Here is a 27715-nt window from a genome sequence, read left to right on the forward strand (position 1 = left end):
TAGGTTGTGATGAAAGCTAATGGAAGCAGTTTTTGCTGCTCTGTGTTTTACTTCGTAAAGATAAGCACAGTTCATAGTATATTTGTGTAGGTATATAGAGCCTATATTGGATACCCTTTTCCTGCCTTTTAGTAAGAGATGTTGTGAATGAGGAAATGGAGTGATTTAATATGACATTTGTGCTTTTCTCCCCGTTACTACCGTCGTTCGATGTTTTAATATAGTTTTATATCGCCAGCTATAGAAATATTCTAAAATTATATATAAATCTATAGTTGTAGAAATATCCTCACATTACATACTGTATATAGTTATAGAAATAAACTCTCATCATCAGTATAGAAATTTCCTCACATAAATAGTCTTATATAAAATAGAAATATATAGTTGTATAAATATTCTCATATCATAAATAAATATATAGTTATAGAAATATGCTCACATTTTGAATGGACATAAAGAAAAGAGAAATGTAACATTTCATCAGTTTGTTTTTATTCCAACAGTAAAGGACTTGAAAGTAACATGTTATAAACCCAGTTCCACCTCCCTCTATCTGCTCAGTGCCAGCTCCTACTGTAGTATGTGGCTGTAGGAGAGTGTGTCAGTTATTGACACGCTAATCTGCATTTTCCATGCCCGCCCTGTTTGACCTTTACAAATATTGATTTGTGTAGGAGAGGATTAGTGAAGCACAGTAGCTCAGTATGAGTTCTAGTTGCCCACTGGTTCAGATTATATCGCTCTAAAACCGGCACAAAGACGTATTCTAGTCAGGAGTGAAGAAAAAAAATCTCCTTTTGAATTTTAACAATTTCTCATGCGACTTTTCACGAGCACTCAGCAAACATATTTGTAAACTCACCAATTCCCACACTGATTTCATTAAGCCAGTATACACGCGCCAGCATATATATTTTATACTTACACAGAAGACTGACAAAGTTGCAGCGCTTGCATCTTTTTTTTTTTTTTACAGCCCTGCTGCAGTCTAACACTTAGTTTAACGTGTTTGTCAGATAAAGGAAGAAACTAATTTCCATGATCCCTTCTTAATTACTAGTCATGCATCATTAGCCCAGTGAGGTCTCCTAATAGTTCCAGTAGGGTCGGTCAGAGAGTTTATAGATGCTCTTGTCTGCGTCTGCAAGAGTGATATCCACACTGCACCCATCGATCATCTCCTGTCACTCTCATACGCTTTTGGAGTTAATGGGATGGAAATATTAGCCATTTCTAGAGCTGACAGACTATAATCTACTGTAATGAAATAAGACTGAATCATCACGGCGCCTCTGATAATTGAAGAGGCTGAGAAAGTGCCGTTCCAATGAGCCTTCACTGTGATCAATGCAGACGCATAACCAACAGTACAGCTACTTTGCCTCTGTATAAAAGTCCTCATTAAATTAAAAATGGAAAAAGTCAAACGTGACCTCCTCAGGAATCTGTCTCCACGCCATGCGCTAGGAAGAATGTAATTAAAATGCTTCCAAACATGTTGGCACAAAGAAAAAGTGGCCCAAAGCTTCTGGTGTAAGCTAAAACTGCACCGCTGAGATGCTTAGCCCTTTTTATTTAGTTCACTGTAATGCAGCAGCGTTTACACAGTTTAATTATGAGCCCGTCTCACTGGGAAAGTGGAGCGAAGGAGGGGTTATTAATGGAAATAGTCCTGTGAGATCAGTTGTTAGTCTGCCCTTTAAAAAGTAGAGAGAGAGAGAGAGAGAGGTGAAACAGTCCTTTCAGCTCTTGAAAGATGATGAAACGGAACATCCCCGAATCTCTCTGACAGGGAGGCGATTAGCTGATGAAGCGTGTCAAATTTAAAGAGTGTGAGATGCAGATTCCAGTCGCACTGAGATTGAATTCTTTCACAGTTTCGGTATGACTCAGCTCATAATCCCAGGCAGGATTTTAATTTCAATATAACACCCTCCCCCGACCCCTCCTCCTCCTCTTCCTCGCCACATGTGCTTCCAGCCCTACGAGACACAAATTCAAAACAACAAGCTGCATTTTCAACATTGTGAATTTCGCCCTTGGTGGCGTGGTAGGATTGTTTTGCTATGATAATTTAGTGCATTTCGGCTGCTGTGCATAAACACAGAGGTTTGCAACATAAACATGTAGTGAGAATATTGTAATCGTTAACATATTTTACAGGCTTTGAGCTATTTTGGAGGTTTTGCGAGACACATTTTTGAATCCAATTTTGAAATTGAAACTTAGTAAAGAACACATCTGCATATGCAAGAAATGAAATACCTTCTTTAAGCTCTTCATCCCCATAGATCCATGTCTCTATCACTATTCCACGTGTCACTTTTCAAACACGATGATGACAGACGCCAGGGAGTCACTGCTTCCTCCTCTCATCCTCTTCAACCCTTCAGGGTAAAATCCTGAGCAGTTTAATGAGTCCGTCAAGAAAGTCGAAGCTGGATTTCTGGAGGAAACAAAGGATACAAGACTCCAAAGATTGATATAGAGGAGCAAATGTCTATATCAATCTACTAGGGTGGGTGGTATTACAGTATACCGGGGTATTTAGAAATCCTGACGGTATGATTTCCAATAGTGCCATAAATACAGACGCTCCGCTTTCTATGATGCTGTATTGATGTGTTGTATTGTAGCGCCACCAGAGTTCGGTCTCTATGGTGTAGCAGGCAGCTGAGCTCAGAAAAATGGCGACTGAGTGTTTTTTTTTTAGTCTTCTTCAAACTACAAAAGCAGTTTACCACCAACTTCACACTCGACACTGCGCTTCCTTTGGTCCCCAGTAATACACCCGCCAAGTGTGAAGTCCATCAGATTAACTGTTTTCGATAAAAGTACTTATAAATACGTCTCATAGTTCCCCGGTATCTCTTTCTTTATCTGTTCTTGAACGTACTGTAGCAAGCGACAGAGAGCGAGCTGTACCCAGCATGCCGTTCGGCGGTGTAACAGTTGATATTGTAGTGAACGACAGAGAGCGTGCTGTACCCAGCATGCCGTTCTGTGGTGTAACAGTTAATATTGTAGCGAGCGACAGAGAACTCTCTGTACCCAGCATGCTGTTCGGCGGTGTAACAGTTAATATTGTGGCGAGCGACAGAGAGCGAGCTGTACCCAGCATGCCGTTCGGCGATATAACAGTTAATATTGTAGCGAGCGACAGAGGGCGAGCTGTACCCAGCATGCCGTTCGGCGGTGTAACAGTTAATATTGTAGCGAAGCGACAGAGAACTCTCTGTACCCAGCATGCCGTTCGGCGGTGTAACAGTTAATATTGTGGCGAGCGACAGAGAGCGAGCTGTACCCAGCATGCCGTTCGGCGGTGTAACAGTTCATAGGGGTCCCCACTCAGTACACAGCGTAACATAACGCACTACTAATAAATATGACTTGTAGATCTCAAGAGCTCACACTAAACACACGGACGGACGGACGGACGAACGGACGGACAGTCAGACAGACACCACTTCCATTTTAGTTCGATTATGAGTCATGATGGCGGGGGACAGATCAAGGTCAAATATGTATGTGAGTAAAATAACTGATTGTACTCCCAAAATACACTCAAGGAAAAGTGAAAATGATTCTACAACTTACCTGTCAAAAAGCATTAAGTGAGGAAATTGTAATAATTCTTTTGTCTTATGGGCTGTGATCAAGTGATGTTGGAGGTTTTTTATCATACAGTGCATAAGAAGAAAGCAGTCTCCTTTTGACTGTATCGCAGCGCTCACACACTGTTTTCATCAGTCCAACTTTCATGAGAAATCATCTCGAAAACCCACTGATGGGAGAAGAACAAAAGCCTTCTAATCTCTGCAGAATAGGAATGAGATATAATATTAGGAGCTGTCAGCGGTCGGTGTGAAAAGTGACTTATAGCGGGGAGATGTTTCGCTTGAATCGCCCACAGAATCCTAATAATATTTGCATCCGTTTGTGACAGTGCATTGTTTCTTAGAAGTGAATCTAAAGCTAAGTGCAGCTTTCATGGCATCGTCATGCGTAGACAGGTACCAACAGACCTGTGAGTGTGTATCATCCACACATTGACGGGATGCTTCTGTTTCTTTAGCTTTTCTGGTGACATTCTTAGTGATGTAAAAGTACAATGCAACACACAAACATCCGCATGATGTCATCTCTCTGGAAGCCAGTGAAATAGCTGCATTTGTGCTTTCTAATACAGGATGTCGGATAAAGCTGGCGGGCCTGTTCTCTTTGATCTCAGAGGGGTTTGTTTGCAGTCGATTTGAAAATTGACTGCGTGGCCTACTTTCGTGACAGCGTTGTGTCAGCCGTCTGCGGGTTCGCTTCCCCCATTATCTACCGATCTCTGCTCAACAGCCCTCCTGCCTGCTGCCGACAGGGTTTGGCTCATGTAGGAAAAGTCCAGTCAGCTTCCAGTGAGCTGTCTTAGTCTAGACCTGGTTAAAAACCTTATGATGAACCCATCCATTAAACATCTGAGGTTTCAGATTTGTTGTAAATGCAATGAGGTGGTGAGGCTGCTGTTTATTCACATCAGACTGTCAACGGTGAATGAATCAAGTTGGTTCCTGTCTGAGAAACAAATTGAACTTTGCTGTGTGCTCTGATTACAGTAGCTGTTTGGTATAAGCAGGTTTATTTCAACAGTGGATAGGTTGGCTATGGAGGACCACAAGAGTCACGGAAATAGTAATAAAGCATTAAGCATTGATTAATAATTAATTGTATAAAATATTCTGAATAATAAGAATAGGCATTGATACATTTATTACAAAATAATGCATTAATCTATGAGTAAATGGACTACATGGCAAAGTAATTTATTATTTGACATTTTATTGGACAGTAAAAACAAAATAATAAAACAAATTACAAGTGAAATATTAATCCTTCAATAAATAGTTAATTAACATCATTTAAAAATGCATTAAAGAATTCATGAATAAATAATGGAATTTGAAAATCTATTTGAAAATGCAGTTTAAAAAGAGAAATAAATAACTTGATTCACAAACTGAATTAAGAATGCTGATTTTAATCAGGCATTTAAAAGGGCAATTTATTTTCCCATTAGCATGAGCAATTCCCTGCTGCTTTTTACTGAACGTATTAGCTATTAGATTTGCTGAGTCATTTAGCTTCTCCATTTAGCTTTAATAACGTGACCCTCTGGGTGTAAAACGAGGCAAAGAATGCAAATTAGCCTGGGATGTAACCGGCTCTGTCATTGGCTGTCACCTGGCAATGTCATATGCAGACTGACAGGATGTAGAAAGGAGAGGAATGGATGCAGATCTCCCTCACAGAGAGATAACAAGACTTTTTGGTGGGTCTTTGAAAACTCTCCATCAAAGTATTGAACTGAGGTCACGCCGTCTAAACTTCAGAGAGTCGCCGTCAGTAACAGCAGCCTAAAGCCTGGCGTACACTGTACGATTTCAGCTTGTTTCTGGCCCGAATTTTGAGCAGCGCCACGCACGGCTGCTTACATAGACAATGAATGGGAAGCATGGAAAGGACGGAGGCTGTGGACACGTACCATTACAGTAATCAGAGCGTAGCTATCAAGATAACAATGTACAATAGATATGGCTAGTAAAACATAACGTTAACTATAGCTTACCTCCAATTCTCTCCGCATAATGGACAAGCCGTACTGTCCACGTCCTCCTCGCCACTTGCGAGTGATCACTCAGGTCGTGGCTGATAATCGGACCGTACAGTGTGAGCACATAAATCGGGAGCTTTGGCTTTTACATCGCAAACGATCTACTCTTACAGTAGGAGTGGGAGTTACACGACAACATTACTTCTGAAATTGTACAGTGTATGCCCAACTTAACTGTGCTGTATTGATAAATCCACGGCGCTGTCCGTGGTGCTGAAGTAGCAGACAGATTTGCGGTTTTGGGCGGTTTGATAGTCGAGGGTGAACCAAACACATCCGTCCCCCCCTGATAAAAATATATAAATCTTGAGTGAGGGGTAGACTACTTCAACATGACCCAGCAGCCCCTACGTTTACTGGCCAACCCAGTGTAGCACCTGAACTACAGTCACTGTCTATGATCATAGCAGAGATAGATGGGAAAAGATGAGGAGAGCTACGCTAGCATCTGCTCCAGCCACAATCAAACTGGGTTGTTGTGATAACATGTACATCTACTGTATATATAGTACATCTATACCTACTGTATACTACTAGTGTTTTATATTGGTAATACGTTGCATCAGTACTCAGTGCTGGCATGGCTTTACTGATGCGTTCTGACATGTTCAGTGGTTATCCATTGAAGTGATGGTGGAGCTGCCTGGTGTCAGATTAATTCCTTCTAAAGCACCTCTCTGAGACCATCTGAGGGGGTCTTACTGATAATCACATCGGGATGACTTTGAGGAAGTGCTCTGAGTGTACAAAACAGTAGGAAGGCTTTCTGACTGTGCTGCAATCTCCGGTTATAAGCCGGGGCTTATAAATAACGCTTCTCCTTATCTGCACTCCGTCCTTCATGTCACAAGTGAAATCAGCTGTCAGTGGTTCTAGTTTTTTTTTAACAACATTAATTCTCAGCATTTTGTCTGATTGTGTAATTAACACATATAAATGAATGTCATAAAAGAGGAAGAAGCAACAGAGCAGAGTTGATAGCACAGAACGCACATAACGGTAATGATACCAAGATGAATTTCAGAGGTGCTTATGAAGCTAAATGACAAACAGAAATAGCAGCAAAGCTGCAATATGAGCACATTTTGATGTGTAATAAAACAGTTCTGAGTTATAGTCATAAAATTCATTAACAGTATGACAGAAATAATGCTATACAGTACACAGTTGTGATTAAATATGTGTAAGGACACCGATTGGTTTGGATTGAGATATTACCGACTGTTCACAAAATATTCATCATCATCATCATCATCATCATCATCATCATCATCATCATCATCATCATGGTTGGTCATTATTGTTCCTAGCTGTTATTTCTGTTCTGTGTAAGTACGTTTGAGAGAGCTGCATAAAACCGTCAAATAACATGTCAGTATGAAACTTATTCTGATTCTGATCATCATCATCAATGTGGTGATCGAGGTCATGAGATCATGAGAAGCTAAATATGTCCTGCGTATTCACAGGCCAGAATCTCCAGAATTATTGAAAATGTTTTGTATATTTCATAAGAGTTGTATAGAATTAAGTTTCAGGTCAGAATATACAGAACAGGAGACCATCACAACTGCATTAAGTGTCTTTACAGTGTGGCAGTGATTTCCATATGGTTGAGATACCGTTCCTCTCTTGGCGTATTTGAAACTGACCAACTGACAAAAACATGCTAAAAAAACGCCAAAACCTAGATATGAAGATTTTTTTATTATCATGTGGTCACTTACCCTAGTGATTAAATGTATTATTTTAAATGTTATATTGATAAAATTTTTGTGCAGATGAATATAAAAAAAAAATAATAATACTTCCAAAGAGCTTTTAGAAAGGTGCTAAGGTGATAAAAGTATGGCTTTTCCTTCATCGTGAATTAATCATTTAAAAAAATGTTGACGGGTTTCAAAATTAATGTTTTGTTTCTCTTTGTGGAAGATATCTGACGTTTTCTAACAAGGCTTGCGAGCCAATAGTACAGCAACGTTGGTATCACGTGGTGTCTCTCTGTCGTCAGTGATTAAGTTGCCAGTTAGTGTGGAAAAAAACAGATAATTTCCGAGTTTGATGGTAAACGCCCGGCTTTACTCTGCTACTGATGACACTGACGCTGATGTCTCCATCAAGCTGCAGAATATCTGAATAGTTACCGTGGCAACAAGTGACAACTGACGTTAGCGCATATTAGCTTTCTTAGCTTAATCGTCTGAACGGCAATAACCCGTAAAAATACAATTTGGCACATTTAAGCACACACACGCACGCACAGTGAGTGTCACTCCATTCGACCAAAAAATATGCAGGTTGAGCGACGAACTGGCAACCACTTGTTGTGAAGTGAATGCAATGGAACGGAGGAGGGAGAATGTGACATCTAGCGGCTGAATGATATCGATGTGATCAATAGCACCTTCAAAGCTTTAAAAACAAGCATAAAAGAATATTTCTCTCTCTCAATTGACTACCGTTCATATTTTTTTTATAAGGTCCCGTGGGGTCCACCGGAAGGGCCGGGACTTCGGCTCTCTATTCCACCGGTAGAGGGCGGGAAAATAAAAGTCCCATAATATTATAAAGGCACTAAAATCAAAGCTAGCAGGGAGTGGTTACCTTATTAATAGACCTTCCTAACAGTCACTTACTCGTTGTATTTCAACCTGTAAAGTCTGCAGAGATTATTTGGGTAATGCACAGTTTACATAAACTGAAGTTGACATTGAAATTGAAAAGAAAAAAAAAGTTTGTTCAAAAAATGTTGTATTCTAGTCTGCATGCTCACCAGAGCTCACCTGGTTTCCTCACAGCTGTATTTGGAAGCAGCCAATTTGTGTGAAGTCAATCATACTGATGCTTTTAACCAGGTAAATGTGCTGCAGGTTACTGACGTTAGGCAACAGTTGAGCCATCTTCTCCACTCTGCTGATTGGTTTTGAAACCTCTTTAGCAGAACTTTGCTTCATTCTGTGCTGGAAGCATTAAAATCCTTGGAGGTCTCTCTGAGTAAACACACTGTAATCCCCCCACAAAACCCCACATGAGCCTGCTGTTTAGGTGTAAACGAGTGATGATTCATCATGAGATAATGCCTGTTAGAGTGTGGACTGTGGTCCTTTCCCCATGGTAGACTGGAGGGGGTATGACAGCAGTATTAGTAGTTATAACGCAGAGCCCCCGGGTTGACTGGTAAGCACAGAGTCCCTGTGCCATCATCATCCAGGGGCAGCTAAGTCAGACAGCACAGCACGGGTCCTGAGTGTCTCGGAGCTTACCTGACCTCAGTCACAACTGTTTCAGTCTGACTTTCTATAATTAGAGGGCTCAGTGAGGCTGTCAGCACACAGCCACTGGTCTATTCCAAGTCACCAAACACTCAGGGCTGTGTTTGAGTAAAAGGCTCTAAAAATGACCTGGGAGGTGGCGAGGTGCATCCCGGTTGTATAACGGGCTTCAACACAAGGCAGTCAGAGTGCTGCGATGATGATTATGGTACTAATAATGGTGCTTTTGGACGTGGACTGGGTACGGCGTTGGAGGCAGGGCCCCATTCATTCCTATAGGAAAGTTGCTCAGTGGCGCATGAAGCCAAAAAGAGTTTGACTTCTGAGTATAAAATTATCCAGATCTTCCAGCGATCTTCCGCATCCATGGGGCTCATAGAGCAAGACATCGTGATATGAGATTAGATATCATAATATGGTATAAAGTGTTGTATTTTGTGGGTTTTAAAGGCTGCATTACAGTAAAGTGATGCCATTGAACTTGCCAGACTGTTCTATTAGTTGCCTTTATCCACTTATTCATTATGTATGATATACATTCCCTCTCTGCATTGCCAATGTTGGATTTACAGATCACTCCATCATTTTAACAGTAATAAAACTATAAAACTAAGTAAGTGTGAAAGGGGGTAGTATGCTGCTCACTCAGATGTGCACCCTCTTCTACTTCAACTTGGGAAGGAAAAAGAGCATCCAGTTTGTAAGCTGCTATGTCTCTGGGCAAAGTCACTTATGTGACAAAGTGATAATCACAAAAGAACAACATATCGAGTGGTCTGATCCTGACATTATGCTGTCTTGCTTTGATATATTGATTCCAACATGATCCTTGAAACCACACTGTGATCAAGTGGAATTATTACACCCACACTAGCAGAATTTTTTTTCTGAAAATCTGAATTTGAGTTAAAATGTTTGTTTGAAATCCAACTAGCTTTATTTTTTTGCTTTTCTTTTTACTGATTGGCATTTATATCATTGCACCAACTATTTTGTGGTCTTTAGACATTTGAAAGTAAGAGCCTTTACAACAGCAGGTTAGCTTGTTTTTGCTGCAGCCTGTCAGCATTTCACTGATTGACAGGCCACTATACTGTATAGGAGACACTGCACTGTGCCAGCATTCTGCAGTGTTGATATAATGCACAGACACATAAATTACTAAAGGACTATGCAGCCAAACTGCAGTGGTTGAGCTTTGCATGGTCAATACCTTCTCACTCCCAACTCGTATGCATAGACTGTCTTTTTAAAATAAACTTCTGTTAGGTTTAGGAAAAGATCGTGGTTTGGGTTTAAATAAGTATGTTTGTTACGTAGTTAATTTCGGCTACGTTACGTAAGCGATGTAGTAACATTACGTAATTCAAAATAAGTTGACTTTTGGTTTCACACGGGAGAAGTTGAACACTGGTCACTTGGGAGAATGTCCTGTGTTGGCGGTTAGTTGGTCTTTATACTATACGTAACCTGACTTCCTCCTTTACTTCCGCCATAACTACGGCCACGTAGAACGTCATTGCTTGAAGTGTAGGGCCACTGACCAAGCTACCGTATTTGAGGAGTTGGTAGTAAACACAGGCTGACATGGTAGACCTACACAGCAGTGTCCAGTGGAACAATACAGTTTTGTTTTTAAACTGCAGGATATAATAAATGGGATGTTGTTTTGGCACACTAATGCTCAGTAATAAACACACAGGGAGAAGAATGCTGCCAACATCCTGACAACTATCTCTGCAGGTAGAGCTTGAAATAAATTACACTAAATCACATTATTAAGAATTTTATAGTGAGTAAGTATAAGCATGAATATCTCCTTAATGGGCAGTTTCTCAACTAACTGACTGTATCGCTGGCTGGAGAATCCCATCAATTGTTCTGCACAAGGCCTCTATGATGGGATATGAAATGCTGTAAAGTGGGCTGATAACAGCCCCCCCGCACTGGGGACGTGACTTGGATGCTGTATCCCTAAACTTGGACCAAGCTGTGAAAGTAGACCTAGTTCTCAAATGAAACCGGATTCAGCAGTGGCATCATCGCCTATTTCTCTTTTAAAATGTTTTCAGAAGTAGATTTTGGTGGATTGTTTAGACGGAATAACAGAAAGTTTACAAGCAGGCCGCCATGCTGTGTCTTGTTTGAAACAGCAAGCAGAAAACCAGGGACCAATCAGGTGCATTCAACGATCGATTACGTCCTATATAGTGTCCTCGCTGGACCTGGTGGACATGTACCGCTGGATTTAACATTATAGACGTGATCACTGACTACTTTTGTATCAATTTAGCCACAAATTCACAGACTGACCGTACACTGTCCAGCCGTATACTCAGTTTTGACCAAGTCTTGTTTATGAAGAATCACAGAAAGTTGATCTTTAAACAAGAACGCTCTAGCAATGATTCTTTCTACAAAAAAAAGGAAATTTCAACTTATCGAAAACATTGTGTGGTGCTTCCAAGTGCACATAATGATAGTATTTGAACTAATAAGTCACTATTTTCATTACGTTACATCATTGATTGTAATGCTGTCCTGCTTCACATTCATACATTGACAGCGTGAATCTGCCCATTTCCAGCTCCAGCCGCTGCTGGCAGCTACTCAACAGCTACAATGGAGCAGTGTGGGGTTAAGTTCTTTGTTTGAAAGCACCTGGCTGGCAGCTGTTTATATGGAACGAGTGTGCACTCATCCACTCTCTACTACACTACTGTCTCCCCCACATAGTATTTATATCACTGAAGCATTTATATATACTGTATCAGGGTCAGCTTTTATATTTCCAACTAGAAACAAGGCTAGTTTCTAGTGGCATGTTTTGCAGTCTGGTTGTGGATGTCTGGTAGTATCGGTCCCTTGTACTCTACAGTACGGGACCTGGCCCTGGGGAGGGGGATGTCTGTGAGCCCGCACAAGCACTGATTAGATCACTGATGGGGTGGTAATGCAGTATGGATTTTTTCTTCAGTCCTGTTTATGTCAAGCGTGCGCTTAGCTTCTCTCTCATACAAACATGTCCCATAATGTTGCCTGTTTAAACTAAGTTACTTTAATGAAAACCAGTTTGTCTGTTTCATTATGATGCATTTGCTATGCGGAGTCTCAAGTCTCTGTGAGTTGATTTTGATAGTCTACTAAAAATTAATTGAAACAAATGGGTCTCTTAAAAAATTACAGTGTCGTTTGCATTCATTGGGAAGCGCTGTGTTGTCAGTCATGTAAGCTCTAAGCACACATGATTTACTGGGCTGACCACTCGTATGGTCTTTCAAAGGCCTGTAGTTCATTGTGTTTACTGTGCCACTATCCGGGGCTGTACGGGCCCGTGTACGTTTTAATAGTTTGTTCATTGATTAAATCCAAAGTGGCAGAAACGAGAAAACTTCCTGCACCTTGGGCCTCCCAATGTTAGATCATTTTATGAATATTGTAAACTAAAATTCTGGCCGGATCACCTTTAATGAGAAAATCATATGAAGATTAATCAATGATGAAAATAATCGTCAGTTGCAGCCCTACAATGAAAATCCAATTTGGTGTTAATTTTGTCAAACATTTGCGATCATTGCACATTAATGCATTTGGACAGATGGATCAGTTTATTGTATGTCCTTTTATATGATGTCCATGTTTCTGTCTGCATATTCATTTATTTAATACAAGCTACTGTAATACTGGGTCTTGCCTTTTTTAGCACTTTTAACCCAAGCTTCTCTCACACATGCAAGCTCCATTCAGCGTGTACACAGAGCTCAAAAACAACTCAATAGTTCTCCCTCTTGTTTTGCAGTTTTTGAAAGATACATGCAGTAGTACAGGGTAACATTTGGTACGGTACAGTGGGAGGAGGCAACAGGGGACCTGCTGGCAGAAACTAGAACTGGATTTAAACTCCCACATGAATGACATCAGCTTTCCAAATGCACGCTTTCATCAAATTTTCAACTGTGCCAGTTATGGAACAAACTAGTCAAAACTTGTTTTTCCAAAACTTGTTTTTCCAAAACTTGTTTTTCTACAAGAATAGAGCCCACCTGGGTTACACATCTGCTGTAAACAACAACACTAAGCAGTTGTCTCTTATCGGGTTATAGAGTGATAATTGTGTACACCGTATGCAGGGGGACGGAGTATTGTTCTGACAGCCTCTTATTCCCAAACCCCAAATGTCCAAAAACGGTCCCATGGGAGCATTGGAACTTCCCGGTTGTATTATTTTTTCCTACTATGGCGAAGGCCTGACCCCTCTTCTCTGCCTCTGATTGGCTAATACTCCTTGCCTTGGTTGGTTGGGTTGGTTAGGTTTAGGCTCGAGGAGTGAGATTGGTTAGGGTTAGAGTAGGGTAGGGTTTGGGGATAAAGTGGATATTTTTACCAACCAAAATGGTGACCTATTCCTTTAAAGCTGAAGTAAGTGAGATTGGAGCAAATATGATTAAAAAAAGTTTTTTTCAGTCACTATATCGTGACAGTAGTACATGTAACAGGTAACCTGAAATAAATCATGTTTCTCTGTGTCCTCCGGTGATCCTAACGGTATCTGCAAGATTTCACAGACCGGAGGAAAACAAGCAATCAGAGCTGATCTGAGGTCTGCTGTCCATCTGCTGTCTATGAGAGCCAGCTGTCAATCACCTGTGAACTCCGACCAAACGGTCAAACTAGGCAGCGCTGATCAAATATGAATCAATATTATGTCACTGTAATGCCTATTTCTCGCCTCAAATGTTTTCAGAATAATCTTGTAGTGTACGGTTTAGCTGTAAAATGAGAAGGTTTTGCAGCCATTGTTAAATCTGTTGAAGGAACGCCAAGTTCTGGTCACATGACCAGATCACAGCCGATTGGAATGCTCTCTCTCTCTGAAATGACCTGTGATTGGTCAAAGTCTCCCGTCATGGGATTTTTTTAAAGCCTGAAAACAGAGCCATGATGAGGTCTAGTTATCTCTTAACACTTTAATTACAATATGCTGAAAGGTTATTATGGAATTTTTCCCCAATGATGCCAAAAATATACTGCCTACTGCCACTTTAATTAGTCCTTGAAAGACCTACAGTACCAGACTCTCTGCTCAGGACATATTAACAATGCCAACCAATTGTAATTGCATTTGCAGCTGGCCCCATGTGGTAATAAAAAATAATATATATTCACAATTAAAATAATTCAAATGTGCAAATATAAAGGTCAACATGCACAATAGCCATATTGCTGCAGTGTCGTCTGCGAGCTGGTAAAGTGTAACATTTCTATCCAGTTTGGAGCTGGAAGTGTTTGCTCTGCAGAAACCCAAGTAGCTCTCTGCTGCAAAGAATAGATGTTACCTGCGTTAAAATGCACTTTAGGGTGACATAACAAATAATGCGTCTGGGCACCAGAAGTGCAATTGATTGCAGGTAAAAAAAACACACAGATATGATATCAGTGGGGGAATCAAAGCCCAGCCTGCTGCAAATGGGGCCTCTGTGGCAGTGACCTCACAGGAAGTCGATGTTAAACTGATTGTCTTGTTCCTGTGCTCCATGAATGGAAAATGTGGAAAAGCATTTTAATCCATATTATTATCCCTAATCACATGGTAAAAGAGATCCTATTTTTAGCACAGGAACAAAGAGTTTGAACAGTACAAAGCTGACTCTGCCATTATTTAAGGAAGAGGTCTTGTTACGTGTTTTATTCAGGCTATTTGGGGAGAAAAGTTGAATCTCAAATACTCATATTTTCCTTTTTCTTCCATGCTGTACTGTTATATGCAAGGGGTAATACAATATAAATAGAACCACTTCAAATTCCCAAAAGACATAAATAGACTGGTGTTTTATATAAAGGCTTTGTTCTTGTCCATGTGTCATAATCATTTTATTTTAAATTGTTATATATCCAAATACTTGCAGGAGCATTTGTTTAGTCAATTAAAGCAGTTTTAATAAAAAAGTATTTGTGTTAACTACTATGTGTCCCTCATACGTTTTAAGCTAGATAATTTTTTTTCCCTCAAAGAAGCGGCAGAGCTCACATTGCGATATCTCTTGCCAAGAAACCAGACAGGCAAAGCAAATAGCTCGGTGCAGCGTGGCTCCCACCCCTGGGCCTGGCAGGATGACTTCGTCTGTCATGGCCTTGTGAAGAGGATGCCGGTGGCTGTCCTTCTGCCCTGACAGACTAACGCACCGGGCACCTGTCCACACTGCTACATGCCTCACTAGATGCTTTAACTATAAAACTCTTCATCATCTGTGGCTTCCCATGACGATGCAATGAGAATATCACAGCAGGTTTCCCCCTTCTCTTTCTGTATCACTTCTCTCGACATCCGAAAGCTTCTCCTCGTGAAGTGCAATCATTTTCAGATAAACTAATCTGTCCTTCCAGATCCTGTCCTCCACCCCCGTGGTTACTGTGCGATCAGATCCTGGGGGATCGATGGGCTGCCGGTAAGAAGACTCTCGCTTCGCCCTCAGTGAACCGAGCACTAATTATCAATTCAACCCAGTGTCAGAGAGCGGCAGTGAGCACTTCATTAGACGGTCTCCTGCTATTTTTAATAGGACCTCTACCTGGCACAAACGGAAGCCAGATCTTTTGCAACAGGAGTGTGTGTTGGAAAGGCACAGTGCCACGTTTCACGTAGAGTAAATAATGTGTGACTCTTTCCAAAAATCTCCATCACAGATTGACATGGTACAGACTGGTGCTCTAAAAAGCATATTTTAACAGGGAGTTAACAGGAATTGTGAAAGCGAGGCACAATATAATGAGCACATGACGGTGATTACTCAGAGTGTTTACACGCTGCAGCAGCAGGGTGCCTGACCTTGCGATATCACTCCAGAATCGCAGGTATCAAAAGGAAAAAATCCATCTCGTCAGGCTTCAGGTAATGTGTTTGTGTCCGAACCGTGGTGCTACGGACCAATCGGCGTCCTCTGAGGAGCTATTCTAGCTGCTACGGCCGTGGTTTAGGTGTGCTAGACGACACAGAGAGGCGACTCGTTCTAAACAACAATAGTGGCTCCTGAAGAGGTTAGCGTTAAGATGCTGCAGTAGCATCAGTTCTATCATAACTTGGAGACAATTTCTTCATTAAAGAAGAGCAAAGAATGACGCTGAAGGCTTTTCTACGTGGAAAAGATGTTTTCTCTCTTCTCCCGAATGGCTTCGGCAAAACTTTGATTGACAGATGGTTCATCCAATCACCTGCAAGTATGTTTTGAAAGTGCCTGCCCTTTTCCAGTTTCCAATGACGGCTTCTCAGATGTTTTCTGTGTAACAAACCACCACTGGTGCATGAGACAAAGCAACAGACAGTTAGGCAAATATGTGTTTGACAATTCATCACTGAATAGTATTTGCGAAGTGTGTTCAATATTAAATCTACCCCCCCCCCCCTCTCTCTCTATGTAGCCACTCGCGTATATGACAAGGGGACGTGAGGAAGGGTAAGGTGAATGATTATTGAAACACACTGTGAGTGTGGCGTTTATGCTCTTTAATATAGTGCCTCCTAATAAATTGAAGGAAAAGCTGGCTGCCATGTTGAATTGACAGCAGAGGACCCGCAGCACCTGAGGAGACATCATCTACCACTTCAATGACTTTATTATTATCTTTTCTTTTTCTTTTTCTCTCTCCCCAGAGTCGGAAACACGCCAACAAAGTGCGGCTGTATTACATGCTACATCCTGTGGATGGAGGCTGCCCTGCCAAGAAGCTCAGAACAGACAACGTGAGTCCTCCCGTGTGAATTTTTATCCATCTTCCTGTTCGCAGTGTTTTCCCCCGTGGTGTCAGTAATCACTGAGAAACATGCACACATCAGTCCACAGCTGGCCGGTCTCATATGGAAACCTTTATTGTTAATGGATTTTCCTCTCCCTCCTCCTCCCTGTCAGAATAGCTGACAGATAAAACGGCGATGCCACATTTTTAGACCACTGAACAATGTGACAGTAGCGTCGCTGCGGTCGGATGCTAAGGGATGCCAACCGTTCATTAAATACGAGGACACATTGTGAGGTATCCGGCCCTCCCAGCCCTCTACATGTCATGTAAATTGGAAGTACATGACGTGTTTGACAGACGCAATTATGTGGCCTGTCACTCCCTGCTCCATAAGTGTTTGGCTGGTGATGTGTGTTGTTTGGTTAGCGTAGCCTTTTTACCACTTTACATAACTGCTGTTCCTCTCTACGCCTCCATCGGGGGGAAGACAAAACAAAGTTGTTGTTTTTTTACATCCACTTTGCAAGCTCTGCTCTGGCTCAGATAAGCATGGCGGTGTTGAGATTTCATGGTGCATGTTGAGATTTGATGTCAGTTGTCACAGTGAAAGTAAGCAGTGGAGTTTAATGTTGGCATGGTGTGGTGGAGGAGGTGAGGAGAGGCTGGTAGAGGAGGGACTCTGCGTTGATTACTTGGAGTTTGCACAGTTATCAGTCTGGAATCTGAGCTTCTGAACCGCTGCTTCCGCTCATCATCCAGTCTTCTATTCTGTTCCTGTTTCACTAACCCATCCCTCTATACTCTGCCTCTTTCTTTTTTTGTTCTCATCTCCTCGTCTGCCCTCCGTCTCCCCCGTCACACGCCTCTGCTCATCTGTTTTCCCGCCATTTCCTTTCCTCTTCATTTCCTCTATGTCCCTTTCTCACTCTCTATCCTTTCCCTTCCTCTGCTCTGCTCTCCTTTCCTTCTTCTCTTCTTTTTCTGTCCTCTACATTCGTCTCTTGTTCCACTTTTTTGTCCTTTTCTTTCCTCCACTTGTATATGATTTAATTTCCTCTGCTTTTCTTTCATTTCCTTTCTATTACTTTCCTTTCTTTTTCCTTTCCACTACTTCTCTATCTTTTCCTTTCCTATCCTTTCTTATCCTTTTTACAGTATTTCCTGTACTTTATTTTCCCTCTCTTCCTCTATTACTCTAGTCTCCTCCATACCCATTTCCATTATTCTCCCTTTATATTGTTTTTGCCGTCCCTTTCTTTCTCGATTCCTTTCATCTCCTCTCACCTCATCTTCTTTCTCACTCTTTTTTTCTGCTTCCCATTGCTAATCCTCCCTTCTCCTAAAAACCCATTCTCCTCTTCTTTTCTCTTTTCTCATCCTCCCTGCCTGCACCCCGCATTACCTCCTTTTATTTTTATTCATTATTTTTTTCCAACCTTCCCCCTTCTACATTTCTGTTATCTTTCTCTTCCTTGCCTCACTTTTTTCACCTTTCCTGTACATCTCCCACCTTTTATCTTTGTTGCTCTATACTCCCCTTTCCTCTTTTTTCCTTCCTCACATTTCTATAAAAGGTCTTTCTGTGACTGTTTCATTGATTGGAGTTTTTTGTAATCTCTGTGACACGGGAGTCTTGTACTCGTATCTCCTGTCAGCGTTCTGTTGAAGCTTTTATCACTGAACCCACTCAGGATGTGGGAATATGGACGTCTCACCTCATCATTCTTTTAATCTCCTTGTGCTTCCCATTAGCTTCTTGTCAGGCAGTAGAGGTACAACATACTGTTTGATACACAGTGACATATACCAAATTATTTTTTCATGAATTATATTAATAATATTGAATAGGCAACAATATTACAGTAATTGCTGATGTAAAAACAATCCTCGGCATTTGGGACATGTAACCAACCTCAAATATTTTGGACAAGGCTTTTTATTAGAAACTGTTTAAAGCAAATGTAACAATTCCTCCATGTTTATCATCACTCTGCTGCTCGTAGTTTATCTTCTCTAACAGAAGTCTGTTTTCACTCACTTAATATGTTTGCCACGAAGCTAACGGCAGTGAAACTCAACTATCCCTGCACATGATTCACATTCTTCTAGTGGTTCAGTGGACTCAATCCCCATCTGTCCTGTCAGGCTTTTAATATGAAAATATGCTGAAAGTTGTGACAGTAGCGATTGCATAAAAAAATAAATAAATAAAATAAATAAGAAGACTCTTAAAGACCCTTTAACCCCCTGAGATCCGTGGGATCGCGGTGCAGTTTTAGGGCTAGAGTGAAGACACAGATATCATATGAAACTAGAAAACAGAGCAGCAAATTCATCTTCAGGTTCCCAGCTTTCGGATGATGTACACCACTTCTATGTGACATCTACTGTTGACCTGCTATCTCCTCCTAAAGACCCCCTGTACCCCACTAAAAAAGACTAATACGGCTCTATTGTGGGTCTCAGAGGGTTAAGTAAAATTAGTAATATCACATTGTAAAACTACTCTGTTACAAATAACACACCTGTATTCAGAATTGTACTTTAATGGGGTTCTCCGGTTCTCTATTACGTTTCCATTAAGTTAAGGGAAAATCAAAGCAGCAGAGGCCTAGATATCCTGACCTTTAGTATCTAGTATGGGTCAAGCACCAAAAACACTGGCTCTTAAAATTCCCATAATGCAACTCAGTAGTGTCTTTCCTGACATCATTGGGTTATTTATTCAAACATTGGAGGGCCCACAGTGGCCCTGAGTAGTCAACTATTCAACGATTCGATCTGAGGAGCCTGATTCTACTGCCACTCTTAGGGTTGAATCGTCACAGTGGCGGGAAAATGTGGTTACGAAACAAAGGATCATTCCCATCGGGCGACATGGGATGTCTGATTTTACATCAAATTGATTGTCTTCTCCCAATAAATCATGATATATAGCCTATTAGGGTATAAATATCAGCCTATTAATAATGCTGTTGATGAAAATGTGAAAATTACTCTTGCAGCAGAGATGCCCCTTGCAGACACCAGGAGAACAGCATGTATTAGCCCCACAGGGCAAATATGAGAAATTGGCTCAATCTGGTGGAAAATAGTAAAAAGTCCAGTGTTGAAGCCAGGGCTCTACATCAAAGCCTGACATGATAGAACACATGATTTGATTCTGTAATGGTCGTGGGATCAAACAGTGGTTTTAATGGGTTTCAATGGGGTCATTTTGGTCCTTAAGGGTCTGAGTGTCTGTATTTTAGCTGCACAGTTTATTATAGACTTATTATAGGAGCTGAGGTTCAACTTATAAAATGGATGCAATATGCATTAAAGTGGAAGTAGGCAGTATATTTTTGGCATCATTGGGCAAAAAATCCATAATAACATTTCAGCATATTGTAAGAGCATATTCTGAGAGTAAACTAGACTTCTGCACCTCCTCATGGCTCTGTTTCAGGCTTTAAAATATCTAGCCCGTGACGGGAGACAATCACGGGTCATTTCAGAGAGAGAGCATTCCTATTGGCTGTGCTCCGGTCATGTGACCGGTACTTGGCGTTCCTTCAAGCCATCTCAACCTGATCTCAACATGGCTGCTGGGTCACAAACTTTCTGATTTTATAGCTAAATAGTACACTACAAGATGTTTCTGAAAACATTTGAGGCGAGAAATAGGCATTACAGTAACAGAATATTGATTCATATTTGATCAGCGCTGCCTAGTTTGACCGTTTGGTCGGAGTTCGCAAGTGATTGACATCCGGCTCCTATCATTGGTTTATTATAATTGATGAATAATTGCTTAAATGCAGCATGTTAATGTTTCTGAGGTGAACACAGTCAAATGCCAAACTAAAAAAAGTAAAAAGTACTCTGAAATGTAGTGAAGTAAAAGCCTATAATAGTATAGAATACTCAAAATGAGGTAAGTGTACAACTTTCCACCAGTGCAGCAGCCAAACCATCATGGGACATTAAACTCCACAGTAAATGTTGATAGTAAAACATATTCATGCAGAATCATTCAGAACCTGGCAAAGTGCCTGAGGTAAGAAGCAGCTGTATATGTTGTATATTTCCTCTGTGGCGTATATGATAATAGAGCCAGAACTGCTCTCAGTATCAGAGCTGTTTGTATTCAGTATAACGCTGTCAGGTAGAATGGGAGTCTGCGTTGTATACCGGCTGTGTTAACAGGGACTGCAGGGAAATTGGTTTCAGCTGTTTTCCCAGAATCCCCGTCCATCCGGCAGCATCACTGAGCAGACGTGTCCACGGGAAAAAGGGCTCCGGTCGAGTGTTTCATGCTAGTTCATGTGAGCTGACCTTGATGGCTTGTGTCATCTGAAGGCCTCGGTGTGGGGGGGAGGGTTGATCTCAGTGTTTCTGTGCCAGTCTGTGATGTAAAGGTCTGGGAGCTGCTTTCATCTTCTCAGGAAAAAGCTCTGGAAGAGTATAAAGAAATCATACTTTAAGGGTTTGTGCAGTCGGCTTCTCAGCGTAAACCATTTCAGGTGCAGTGATGAGTTGTAGTAACACATTATAAAGACCTGTCTGTGATCTCTCTTTGTCTGATTAAGGACTTCTCATGCATGATTATATGGCTTCACAATAAATGCAGAAATGTTAATATCCAACATCGAATAATGAGTTTTAATATTGATTATGGTCATTATCAATTAAAGGGTCAGTGTGTAGCATTTAGGGGGATTTATTGGCAGAAATGGAATATAATGTTATATGTTTTCTTTAGTGTATAATCAGCTGAAAATATGAATTGTGTTTCCGTTAGCTTAGACTGAGCCGTTTATATCTACATATGGAGTGGGTCCTCTACACGGAGCTGGCCGCCATGTTTCTACAGTAGCCCAGAATGGAAAAACCGAACAATGCCTATTGATAGGGTCATTGGCATTTTCACATTTTTGTGTCGGCTACCGTAGCTCTCCTACACGCTTGGCACAGTTGTTTGCAATCTGCAAACTCACCGCTCAATGCTGCCAAATCCTACTTTACTGCTCCATTAAATGTGTTGCAGGTGACTCATGAATATAACCTGACTCAGGGGTAAGGAGATCTCGGTTGTGCCTTTCACACATGGGACATGTTTCCCAAATTGTCCTTGACGGATGAATTAAAGAGTCAAGGAAAACACAGCTAATAGGATTAAGTCAATGACCATAAAGTCTGTGAGCCTATTCAATAAATCAGTGCGTATTGAATTTGCCTCAGGATGTTTTGTCTCAAATGATTTGTCAGCGCACATATCCCAGGATAAAGTTTGCCACAGCTAGAGCCAACAAAGCACAGGGCTATTTTAATAATACTACGAACCGAGGGACTGCTTTGTGTATCCAGGGAGCCGCACGTATTAAAACAACAATAAAAGAGAAGCTCATTAAATATAAAAGCCTTGTGCCTAACAACATTAAATTCAATGCAAAATGCTGCAACTTCAAGATTTCTCTCCGGGCTGTTTTACATGTTTGGCTCAGTTCTATCAAAAAAAAAAAAGTTTACTTCTGTGACTGCAGTGCTAAACAGTAAAATGTCTTTATTAGGCGCCCATCAAACACAACAATCAGCCACAGTACTTTCCATGCGACACCCATTGTTGGCAGTGAGTGTATTGCTTGTAACGAGATGACATCCACCAGAACAGCGAGCATCAAATCTGCCCGTAGAGACACGCTCCCATCTGCGTTTCACAAATCAGCTGCCGACTTCAGCTCGATAACAGGCCCATGGACCTCTAGTAGTATGGGGACTGAACAATCTATGAGTCATTCAGAATGCAGAGTGAGAGCCAAGGGAGGGATCTGTAGCTGATAGAACAGCTCCTCCGAGCCTCAAATTAAATCAACCCTGGGGTTAATATGTGTTCAGGAGAGACAGACTGCTCCTGTTTCATTGGGAGAGAGGGGGATGATGGGGGGGTGCATGCGTGGGGTTTGTGAGGTTGGGGGTTTACTATCCTTCACTGCTGAGCTGCTCTGAGAGTTCACTGTTTGCCGTGTTATTATATGTTATATATATATATATGGATAATGTAGATGAGTTTTACACCCAATATTTCACGTCGCATGCATTAACATTTGAAAAGACAGAGGCCACGGAGCAGTCAAATAAGAGGATAAATTAAGTTATAACTTCAGTAGTGGATTTTAAATATACTATATTTAACAGAAAGTGGGTCAGTCATGGAGGGACATCATTTGCTCTACTGGTGGCTGCTATTAAATTTGCTTTGGATTGAATAGAGTTGAAAAGTTGGAGAAGTTTCAGGCAGTTTCAGAAGTAAAGGTCCCTTTCATTTTCTGCATAGTTGGAGAAAAGAATGAAACTCTCTCCGATTGAATCATCAGCACAAAAAGATGAACAAAGGTGTAGAGATGGATACCATATTTAGCAAAAATCTTTGTCTTTTTATTGCACCTAGAGCACTATTTTGCATACAATAACCAGGAAAGGAATTTGGACGATTCTGCAAAACCCTCAGATTGTATTTTTAAATTTTTTAGCCATGGCTGGTTTTCACTTTTTTGGAATGCAATGACATTTTGTACAGATATTTGTGGTCCCCAGAGGATGAATCGTACTGACTCTGCTGATCCCCTGACCTTTCATCTAGCACTACCAGCAGGTTGACATTTATGGTTTCGGGTGATATATATCTCATCAACTATTGGATGGACTGCCATGAAATTTGGTGCAAACATTCATGTCCCCCTCAGGATAAACTGTGATTCATTTTTTGAGGTCACCTGACTTTTCATGTAGCGCCGTCATCATCATCATCTGCACCAGCAAAACTGATGGCATTCCCATCAGCCTCAGCTGTACTTTCTGTTTATTGTTAATGAGCAAATGTTAGCATTCTAACATGCAAACCATGATTGTGAAAATGGTAAAACCTGCATAAACGCACAATATATGTCATTTCCTGCCGCTAGGGGTCTCAATCAAAACAATAACAAAAGACAGAGTTTGGTGATGTTTTGACGTAGCGTGGGATCATGGGAGTTGTTGTCTTCATTGCAGTCAGCTTAGTCTGCGATTAGGATTCCTTCACTGTTCATCGTTGAGGAGGTGCCGACCATGAACCGCTGTGTCCCCAGTTTGCTTTCAGTCGGGGACCTTTGTTGCCGTTCCTCATCTTTCTCTCCCATCTCTTTCTATTGTCTGTCCATTGTCTGCTAACTAATAAAGGCCTTTCTTTCTGCAATGTTTGCACATTACAGTACAATTCGAGTTAGAGAGCAGAGAGCAGCCTTTCTACACAACACAAGGTCCACAGACTTGGAAAAAAAAACCTACATTAACTTTCCTGCTAAAGTGTCCAATTTACTTACGAACATGAACACGTGTCCTGTTCTACACCTTAGCTCGTTGAACGAGCGACCTAACAGACATTCAGCAGGGAAAAATGTGCTGTCAACGTCAGTTTGCAAGCTAGATGGCTAATTAGCTGCTCAGTTGCAGCCCATTAAACAACATAAACATACCTGTGAACGTCACTCGGGTCCGGTTAGATGCTGGTGCCCATTACAAGTGGACTACAGCGCTAGTTTGTTTACTTTGTCTTTCATTCTCTACTGGGTAACACTGGCACTCTTTGTCTTCCTTTTAATAAAAATTAAAGGTCCCATATTATAAAAAAAGTGAGATTTTCATGTTTTTTTATTTTAAAGCAGGCTTAAGTCCTATATAAATACTTTGAAAGTATCGAAACACTCAATCCACAGGGAAATACACACAGCCCGTATTCAGAAACTCTGCATTTGAAACAAGCTGTCAGGATTTCTGCCCATTTGTGATGTCACAAATATACAATATTTAGACCCTTGACACATTTTTAAACGTAAACATTCCAAATGTGTCCCAGTTTATTTCCTGTTGTAGTGTATGTGAATGTCATCAGCTGACAAGAAGTACACATGGACCCAAGCTGTTGCCTAGCAACGCAATTCTATTGCAATTCCGTCAAAATGCGCTAAAACGGAGCGTTTCAGACAGAGAGTTAATACAGGCATATTCAGGCTGACAGTATGAGGAAAATAAAGTTTTTTTTTAACATTACAGCATGTAAACATGTTCCAGTAGAAACACAAAATACAAGTATGAACCTGAAAATTTGCATAATATGGGACCTTTAACAACACATTAAAAATAACACACTGACATCACAGAAAGGATGACTTAATGGTATTTCAACTGGACTTTAAACTGTAAACCACCCTACTGTACATTGACTGTGGTTTGGCTTTTGAAGCTGGATGACAAAATTTGCGATCAGACCAGGACGAGCCTCACACATCGTTTCATCTTTGTTTTTTAAAGTGTCACAATAGATCTGCGTTGGGTCTGCAGTCTGACCTTAGGCTCTTGGTAAAAGGGCACATTGCCTTGATGGGAGAGGGCTCCACTTAAACTACACAGATGTGATGCGACCAGGCTGCGCTTATAAGGTGGCACCGTCTAAAAATACACTGAGCAGCACCGCCTCCAGAGACCGGGGAGTGTGTACGGCCTGGCATGGCCCCGGCGTCTGGACCTGGTTGAGCTGATGGCATCTGACAACTGTACACGCTGCTGGTCATGCTAGTCGCTGTGATAACCTGCTCTCATGCAAGGAAGGAAGCGTCAGTCAAGTAGTAGTTCTCAGGGATTTTTGATGGTAAAATAGCATGTTTTGGAATATGGACTCTGATTTTTTGGACCAATCCGATTAGGTTTTGACATACAGTAGATGATGTTGTAATAATATTCAGATATGCAGACGCTGCTGAACAGAATTTCTTTCAGGTGATATTTTGCTAAAAAAAAAAAAAATCAAAACTGGGAGACAAAAACAATGAGTAAACATAAACCTGTATGGAGGTTTGCCTGTTCAGCGTCTGTGGTTTTCACTCTACTGAGGGGTTTCTAATTTGTTATTGCAGCTCGTTCAGTCTTCTGTTCAAATGTTTAGACAGCAGCTGAATTTCCTTCTAAGCATTTTTATGCAAACTATGAGATATCAGATTTGGATAGCTGTATGAGCTAAATGTCCTCAGTATGCAAAAAAAAATCTTTCGGTGAAGGCAGAAAGGCTTTTTGTCGACAACAGTGCTGGAAATGCATTTGTGACTTTGTATATTATACATGTACCGAAATGATGAGTCTGTGAATCGATAAGTCGTTGGAAAGAAAAATGATCTGACAATTTTTATATACTGCAAGTCATTCCAGACATTTGCTGATTACAGCCTCTCTGACTGCTGCTTTTCTCCATTTAATATCATAGTAAATTGAACACCTTTGGATTTTTTGACAGACAAAATACGATTTTCCAAGACATTACGTTGGGCTTTGGAGATGATTGTCGAGAAATCTTGCGATGATCATTTAGAAGGATTGGGTTTGATCAAAGATTTATACGTGACATTTTTCAAAAGTGCTTTGGTAACACATGCATTAGGCTAAATAGAATATTTTATACGCAAGAATGTTCTAAACAACAATGGCGGCTCCTGAAGAGGTTAGCGTATATGCTGCAGTAGCATCAGTTCTATCACAACTGGAGAGGATTTCTACATTGAAAGAAGAGCAAAGAACGACACTGAAGGCTTTTTTAGATGGAAAATATGTTTTTCTCTCTTCTCCTGACTGTCTTCGGCAAGAGTTTGATTGACATATAGTTCATCCAATCACATGCCAAGTATTTAAATGAATGCCTGTACCAAATTTAATGACATTCCCTGCAGTATCATTTAAGACGTTTCACTTATAATGTCAAACTCGTGGTCGTGCTTGAGGAAAAGCCAGAGGATGTAGGCTACATCGTCAGGAACCCTGAATTTGTACCAAATTTAATGTCAATCCATCAAGTAGATTTTGAGATATTTCACAGGATAAGTGAAAACTTCACCAAAGTCATTAGGATTCATCCTTTAGGGACTATAAATGACTGTACAACATTTCATGGTAATCCAGCCAGTAGTTGCTGAGATATTTCAGTGTGGACCGAAGTTGTAGAACAATGCTACTAGAGTGGGCAAATTGAACCTAGCTAAACCATTTTCAGCTACCAAAAGTGAACACTCCAGTATCATACCTGACCCTTTTTAATCGTATGCCTAAACCTTCCCGTGTGGCAGGACAATTGCAGCCCCATAACCCTCGAGGGATCCATGATTTCTGCACAAGTCTCTGATCAGTGAGAATATTTCCTAAATACAAAATGTCTTTGCATTATGTTGCGCTTGCTTATCAATACATAATATAGTACTTTGTCAAGCAGGAGTAGTAGTCATTATACATGTTCACTTGTGCAGACTTGTACAGTTGGTTGGCTGGTTTGGGTGTGTCCCTGTCAGTTTATTCAGCTGACAGTTTCTATTAAATCAGGCCGGCAGCGTCGCCGCCAGATCCTTGTTCAGAGACGGAGCAATCGTGCTGGAGATGGCACAGGTGTCCTGCGCTGCCTTGACTGGACAAGAAGTGACTGCAGTCTTATGCTTCATTGCCTCAACCTCTCCTGGAGCAATATCCAACAGATTGCACAGTTGGCGCACACACATATTTATAGCAAGTACACACATTTCTTATAGCATATATGCACACAAAATCTGTAGTATACGGCAAGAGAACACCAGGGATGGAAAAAATAGGTTTAAGTTCACTGTGGGATCACATGCTGAAACTAGAAGTCTGTTCTACAACAGGAGTTACGGCTTAAATACTGAAATGCTTAAAATAAGGTAACATGTGGAGATTAATTTATCATTGTGAGAAAATATATGGTGGTGTCACTGTGAAAACTACAAATTATAGTAACTGCTTATACCCAATACCCACATTTTGAGAACAAATGTACAAGTTTGAGTACTGGGTAGAATCAAGGGCATGAATTGGTACATGCATGTCGGATAAAGAAACAAACAAAAAAGTGAAACCAAATTTTAAACAAAATAGAATGTATAACATGACAAAAAAATGTCACATTAGACTGTTCTACAGATGACTGTACTGTGTAGAGAGTATCCAGCCACGCTATCCACTACTCAGACTCGCC

At 40.9% G+C, this 27715-nt stretch overlaps 1 protein-coding gene across 4 annotated transcripts in view; it reads left to right on the plus strand.

The window, feature by feature from the left end:
* The window catches only part of zmat4a (zinc finger, matrin-type 4a), a 134166-nt gene that overhangs the window by 28550 nt on the left and 77901 nt on the right, over window positions 1-27715 (plus strand). For all 4 annotated transcript variants that reach the window (XR_012594242.1, XM_074637633.1, XM_074637634.1 and 1 more), the window contains exon 3: window positions 16583-16672. Coding sequence is in view for 3 of the 4 variants with exons in the window: in XM_074637633.1 (XP_074493734.1) it covers window positions 16583-16672 (90 nt within the window). In the remaining variant the exon portion in view is untranslated. The remainder of the gene's footprint in view (window positions 1-16582; window positions 16673-27715) is intronic.

Source organism: Sebastes fasciatus, chromosome 6, assembly GCF_043250625.1.
Source record: "Sebastes fasciatus isolate fSebFas1 chromosome 6, fSebFas1.pri, whole genome shotgun sequence".
In the NCBI taxonomy this organism is placed as follows: Eukaryota; Metazoa; Chordata; class Actinopteri; order Perciformes; family Sebastidae; genus Sebastes; species Sebastes fasciatus.